A 7,529-nucleotide genomic window follows, 5' to 3' on the forward strand; every position below is an offset into this window, starting at 1 on the left:
CCTTCCCTCCTTTCTCTCTCTCTCTTTTTCTTTCTTTCTTCTTTCTTTCAAGACAGAATCTTGCTTGGTGGCCCAGGCTGGAGTGCAGGGGTACAATCTCGGCTCACTGCAACCTCTGCCTTCTGGGTTCAAGAGATTCTCTTGCCTCAGCCTCCCAAGTAGCTGGGATTACAGGCATGTGCCATCACGCCCAACTAATTTTTGTATTTAGTACAGACAGGGGTTTCATCATGTTGGCCAGGCTGGTCTTGAACTCCTGACCTCAAGCAATCCACCTGCCTTGGCCTCTCAAAGTGCTAGGATTATAGACGTGAGCCACTGTGCCTGGCCTCTGGTTGCTTTTGAAGTGTTTTCTTTGTCTTCATTTTCAACTGCAATGTTTCAAGTTGGATTTTCTTTTATATATGTTGCTCCAGGATGTTTTCTTCAATTTAAGAATTCATATCTTTTATCAACTTAGAAAAATTCTCAGTCATTCCTAAAAATACTCAGTCATTACTAAACACTTCTCTTTAATAGTTTAAAACATTTTTTACAGTCTTTTAAAGATCAATCTGCTATATCAAATTATTATGATACTCCTCTTGTTTACTTACTGACTTTTTTTGAGAGTAGATTATTTCCTTGTATGGCTTGTAGTTTTTGTGAACCTCTTTAAAATAGATTTGAAAATATTTTTTATATAAGCTGTGCAAACCTAGGATATGGATGTGTTTATGTTTGTGTCTGGCAGACCTCCCAAGGTAATACCAATCTAAAACCAGTTTTAAGGGTAATTTTACTGTTTGGCGATTTCATCCAATGTGGAAACTATAAATTCAGATTCTGAATCCATGCATCCTACAATCTTAAGTTTTAAATTCTTCACAGAATACTTTCTTCTCTATTCAGAGCTTTGAGCAGGCCAAGCTTCGCTATGGACTGAGTTTCTTACCCCTTCTTTTACTGAGAGGGCAATCCTTCCAGATTCTGGTTTCAATTCCAGTTGCTTACTTCCAGGGATCCACATCTCCTGACCCTGAATGGGCATTGAAACCCCAATCCCAACCCATCAGGGCCTAGATGTATAGGATCTACCTACCACCCTTCCGCCAAGTTCATTTTATGAACTTGTTATTCTGGCTTTAGGCACTCTCTCTCTCGCTTTCTGAAACATGGGTTTTCCTTTCTTTTGAATACATTTTTCAGTGTTTGTCATTTTATTTCATCCAGTATTCATATATATATATATATTTATATTTTGTAGAAACAGAATTTTACCATGTTGCCCAGGCTGGTCTCGAACTCCTCGGCTCAAGCAATCCACCTTCCTTGGCCTCCTAAAGTGTTGGGATTACAGGCATGAGCTACCATACCCAGCCCTATCCAATATTTTAATGTGGCCATAGGGAGTCTGTGTGTGGGGTCAGGTAGTGTTCATGTAACTCAGTTACTTTCCGAAACTTGAAAGTATCATTTCTTTCTTTCTTTTCTTTTTTGTAGAGACGGGGTTTCACCATGTTGCTCAGGTTGGTCTCAAACTCCTGAGCTCAAGTGATCCAGCCGCCTCAGCCTCCCAAAGTGCTGGGATTACAGGCATGAGGAACCTGTGCCTAGCCTATTTCTTGGTTCTAATGAACATTTATTTTATTTTATTTTGAGATGGAGTTTTGCTCTTATTGCCCAGGCTGGAGTGCAATGGTGCGATCTTGGCTCACCACAAGCTCCGCCTCCCGGGTTCAAGTGATTCTCCTGCTTCAGCCTCCTGAGTAGCTGGGATTACAGGCATGCGCCACCACACCTGGCTAATTTTGTATTTTTAGTAGAGATGGAGTTTCTCCATGTTGGTCAGGCTGGTCTCGAACTCTCGACCTCAGGTGATCCACCCGCTTCGGCCTCCCAAAGTGCTGGGATTACAGGCGTGAGCCACTGCGCCCGGCCTCTAATGAACATTTATAAATACATAATTATATTAGATTAGATGTAATATACTACATAGTATATTAGATATACTATATATGTATATAATTATAAACATATAGTTTAATAGAAATAGCATTAAATGTAATATAAGTTGTAAATATAGTACATATACAGTAGATATAGATGTAAATATACATATGTATGCATGTAATATAATAAATATAAATATGTAGTGTATTAGATATAATATACTAGTAAATATGTAATACATTAGATGGTAACAAGTGTTATGAAAAAAATCAGGAAAGGGGATAAGGTATTGGGGATTGTGATTTTATTTGAATACATATATATTTATTGTTCAAACATTTTTATTTTAAATTTATTTTTAATTAAAAAAATTTATTTTTAGAGATGGAGCCTCACTATGTTGCCCAGGCTAGAGTGCAGTGCATTCACAGGCGTGATCATCGCACATTACAGTCTTGAACTCCTGGGCTCAAGTGATCCTCCTGCCTCAGTCTTCTGATCAGCTGGGATTAGACGTATGTACCATTGCACCCAGCTATTTAAATACTTATTTAAAAAATAATTTATTGGTCAGGCATGGTGGCTGACGCCTGTAATCCCAGCACTTTGGGAGGCTGATCACCTAAGGTCAGGAGTTTGAGACCAGCCTGACCAACATGGTGATACCCTGTCTCTACTAAGAATACAAAAATTAGCCGGGTGTGGTGGTGCATGCCTATGGTCCCAGCTATTCTGGAGGCTGAGGCAGAAGAATTGCTTGAACCTGGGAGGCAGAGGTTGTAGTGAGCCAAGATCACGCCACTGTATTCCAGCCTGGGCAACAGAGCAAGACTCTGATTCAAAAAAAAAAATTTTTAAGTGAAAATTCATGTAACATAAAATGAACCAAGTGAAGTGAACAATTCAGTGGCATTTAGTACAATGACAATGTGGGGATTGTGATTTTAATGGGGTTGTTAGGCCTCCTGAAGTGATATTTGAGACAATACCTGAAAGAGGTGATGGGAGAGCTATGATGCAGCTCTCTGAGGAACAACATTAGAGCAGAGGAAATAGCAAAGCCATAGACCATGAGGTGAGAGCATGTCTGGTCTGCAGGAGGAAGAGTAAAGAGGCCTTGAGGATGGAGTGGAATGCACTGGACGGTGAGCAGTGGAAGATGAGATTGTTGGATAGGCAATGAGAGCCTAGATCAGTGATGGCCAATAACATTTTCCTCAATAATGGAAATTTTCTATATTTCTGTGTCATCCAGTATAGTAGCCATTAGCCACATGTGGCTATTGAGCATTTGCAATGTGACTGGTGTGACTGAGGAACTGAATTTGTAATTTTATTTAATTTTAATTAATTGAAATTTAAACAGTTACTAGTGCTACAATTATTGGAAGGCTCAAGTTTTGATTGTGTGGGACATTGTAAGTTATAAAAATTTTGGTTTTCATTCTGTGTGATATGAAAAGCCATTGGAGGGTTTCAATCTGATTTTAACAGAACCACTTTGGCTGCTGGGTTGACAACTGATTGAAGGGGACAATAGTAGAAGCAAGGGGACCATTTAGGAAGCTATTGACATTATTTCTGCTGAGATTATATTAGAGACAATCTAGCATATAGTATGCTCTCAGGAAATAAAGTATTTGTATTACAGTATTCTTCCTTCTAAAAAATATTGAGTTACCTATGGGCCAAATTCTATTTTAGATGATAGGGATACCTCAGTGAAAGAAATACAACCCTTGTGTACATGAATGTTATATTCTAGTTGGAGAGATTGACAATAAACAGACAAGCACCTGGGGTGGAGGAGTAGTTGAATGTTGGGACATAAGTTTAAAGGAGGATGAATGTCCTCTTATTTCCATCTTCTCAGTGATATTTTCCTGTGGGTGTTACTTCATTTGGAGAAAGACAAAGTCTGAACTTGAGGTCATTTGTGACAGTGATAGCCCGCTGGGCCTCTTAAACTCTATGTGTGGAGGGGCCTTCTAGGAATTGTATAGTGATGTGAACAACACATGGGCCTCTGGAACCCAGAGCTCCACAGGGTAGGCTGGCCTCCAGTTAAATTTCCATTCTGTTTCTCAGGCCTAGAGGCCTTATCTGGGGTAAGGCCAGAGTCTCCTGAGAGATTATCCAGAAACTTGGGCATAGTTGCTAGAGACCTTAAAACTTATGATGACAAAAGCATATCTTGGGAGGGGGTGCAAAAAGACTAGAGTCAACAGAACTTGAAGCAAGGCCAGAAGGTGCAGCTGGGACCATAAATGGGGATCTAGTTGAGGGCAGGATGGCCCCTCCATCACAGCACTGCTCTTTTGGGTTGTGGGCCTGGTCTTCTCATCTCATGGTGTTTGCCCAACCACAATCTAGAGTGGATGGAGGGTGTCCAGAGTGCAGCTGCTGGTCCCTGAGTGGTTGGGGGAGCATTCAGAGATAGGATTGGAGAAACTTTTATTGTTATTACTCCTATATTCCCCATCCCCAACCCCAAACCTGTATTTTTTAGTAAGTTTATTTGTTGAAATTAAATGAAATGTTAACACCTGGTCTTAAATTTGGGCACATGGCTATGGCATCTGGTTTGAAAATAATGACTAAAACTGTTGTAAAAAGCATGTTATTAGTTCTTTTAAGTTAGTGCTTAAAAATCCAAGTATTTAACTAATGTGACGTAATCTAAATCTCACCTGTGTTTTCCAGTCTCTTTTATGGAAAAAATAATCCTCAAAGAAATTCAAAGGCTCCTTTCTTCTTAGCATCTCTAATTTCTGCATGTCTTTGAATGGCTTTCCCATCACCACCCCATCCACATTAGGGAACAATGGAAAGATGGGTATTTTTGAATATGGGCTATCTGAATGGGAATTGCATCCTAAAAAGATAAAAACAAAAATGGTATCACAAACAATGTAAGAAATTCACATAAACGACTAGCATGTGGTGCCTGTTTTGCTTTGTCTATTCTTCTCAGTGGCCATGGCCCTCATTCTTCACTCTCCTGCTTCCACTCCCAACCCATTCACAGACTCTAGACTTCATCAGGCATCTGAGGATTCAGGTTACATCTACATTTGCTTTCAAATGACATCTATGTGACACAGAGTGGTCATTCAGAATAGGCTGTGGTTCTGTTCTTAAGGCATTTGGGCTCTAGTACTTCTTTCTGACCAGTCATATAAAAATACATCCTTTACAACAGTAGAGAGAGAACAAATGGCTCTTACTCTTGAGCTCTTCAAGAAATTTAAATAAATCCTTTTCTTTCATTATTGCAATCCGGGCAGCATTAGCAAAGGCAGCCATGCTTGAGCTTGGAGGTGTGCATATGTCTGGCTTAAGTGTCCTTTTTCCATAGCCCATAGTGTAGGGACTCCACAACATTCCTGGGCCAGTATGCTGGAATTTTCTTTGGAAATAGCTTTAAAAAAAAAGTAATTCAGAAATGGATACAAAGAGATATAGGATAAACATTTTAAAAAGTCAAGTTGCTAGTTACATATGCTGAAGAAACTTACTTTAAATCTAATTTGCATATTCATTCAATAATATTTGAGTGTCTATTTCTGTGATATTTATAGAATATCTACTGATACCTCCCACAGGCCATTTGACTATTTATATTTGTATTCCTTGGCTTTTGGTCTCCCTTTTTTACCCAAGCCTTCCCAGAGTTTTTGTTTTTGTTTTTTTCAGAGAGAGATGAGGTCTTGTTATTTTGCCAGGCTGGACTGGAACTCCTGGGCTCAAATTCTCCTCCCTCCTAAGCCTCCTGAGTAGCTGGACTATAGGTACCTGCTATCATGTCCAGCTCTGACCTCCCTGTTTTGTTTAGAAAAATACTTATGAATTATGATCCTTGACAAACCCTTAAGTGGTACCAGCTTGAATACAAACATTAATGATTATTACTTTGTGTTAGGTTTAAAAATGCAAATTTTGTTTTAAGTTAAAAGAAATTCTCATTGCAGAGAATTAGAAAACATAGAAAAGTATAAAAAAGAAAAGAAAATACTACCAGTAAGCTTATGATCTGGGGTAAATCACCATTGACTGCTTTTCTTTCTTATCTTTTTTTTTTGGAGTGTATGTGTAAGAACAGACTTAGATGTGTTACTGGGCATTTTAGGTTACACATTCTTTGAGAATTAGTACAGCTGGCAGGCTGTATATGATAAAGGACTCTGATCCATGGTATAAACATCTGACTTACAAACATGCATACCTCAAATATCAGTGACTGTGGTGATAAGTGATCAGCTTCCTCCTTGCTGCCAGAACAGTGAACTTCTCTCTGCAGCTATGGCAGGGATCTGATCTGCTTACTGCTGCTGAGGTGGAAGGACTTGCTTCTCACTGCTTTGATAGTGGAACCTCTCACATCTCAGTGTTCTGAGTAGAAGAGCATCACTTTATGCTGTCTCAGAGGAAAAGGTGTAGGACTTTGCTTCTCATAAATACGTAGGTAGATTTCTTCCTGTTACAGCAATGGGAGGCTTCACTACTCTCTGGGATGGTGACAGGCAACCTTTCCTTTCCTCTCAGGAAGAGGGAAAGGACTCATTCTAAATGTTGGGGCTGAAGCAGTGGTTGGTAGGAAATGTGCCTATGGTGTTCTGATTAGAGTCTGACTTATGATCAGATACTTTCTTCCCTAGCCTTGAACTCAACCATCCACAATGTCATCACTTGCCTCTGAAAATAGCATAAGGCTAGTTTTTCTTAATGTAACTTAATTCCCACCCAGTCCTTCAAGGCTCAGTTTTTCTTTCCCTCAGAGTATTCTCTATATACTCTATGGCTCTGAGTGTGGTCTTCAGCACCACTGGGAAAATACAAATTGTGGGAAATACAAATTCTTGGCCCTGACTACACACCTATTAACTTAGAAATCCTGTAGCCTAGCAATGTGTTTTAACAATCACTCCAGCTGATTCTGATACAGTGCAAGTTTGAGAACTTTTGCTCTAGTCTATAGTTTCCTTTCTTCCTTGAAATTCTAATCTTTGCTTAACAATTTATGTCACATTATATTTTATAACTAATTGTTTCATGTATATTACATACAAAAACTAGTGGCTTGTGTTTGTATTTGCTGTTATTATTATTATTATTATTATTATTAGAGACAGAGTTTTGCCCTTGTTGCCTACGCTGGAGTGCAGTGGCACGATCTTGGCTCACTGCAACATCCACCTCCTGGGTTCAAGCGATTCTCCTGCCTCAGCTTCCCGAATAGCTGAGATTAAAGGCATGCACCACCATGCCTGGCTAATTTTGTATTTCTAGTAGAGACGGGGCTTCTCCATGTTGATCAGGCTGGTCTTGAACTCCCAACCTCAGGTGATCCATCCACCTCGGCCTCCCAAAGTGCTGAGATTACAGGCGTGAGCCACCGTGCCCAGCCTGCTATTTATTATTATGATTATTATTTTAGAGACAGGGTCTCACGGTCTCCCAGGCTGGAGTACAGGGGTGCAAGGCTCACTACAGCCTTGAACTCCTGGCCTCAAGCAGTCCTTCTGCCTCCGCCTCCTGAGTAGCTGGGACCACAGGTGCAAGCCACCCTGCCTGGCTAATCTTTAAATTTTTTTGTA

General features: G+C 39.9%; 1 protein-coding gene across 1 annotated transcript in view; it reads right to left on the bottom strand.

Moving 5' to 3' along the window:
• Window positions 1–7,529, bottom strand: part of EFCAB3 (EF-hand calcium binding domain 3) — a 49,894-nt gene that overhangs the window by 4,651 nt on the left and 37,714 nt on the right. The window contains exons 9-10 of the mRNA XM_011966128.1: window positions 5,160–5,353; window positions 4,623–4,807 (exon numbers count right to left, since the gene is read on the bottom strand). Coding sequence (XP_011821518.1) covers window positions 4,623–4,807; window positions 5,160–5,353 — 379 coding nt within the window. The remainder of the gene's footprint in view (window positions 1–4,622; window positions 4,808–5,159; window positions 5,354–7,529) is intronic.

The sequence above is a fragment of the Mandrillus leucophaeus genome, unplaced genomic scaffold (assembly GCF_000951045.1).
Source record: "Mandrillus leucophaeus isolate KB7577 unplaced genomic scaffold, Mleu.le_1.0 Scaffold747, whole genome shotgun sequence".
In the NCBI taxonomy this organism is placed as follows: domain Eukaryota; kingdom Metazoa; phylum Chordata; class Mammalia; order Primates; family Cercopithecidae; genus Mandrillus; species Mandrillus leucophaeus.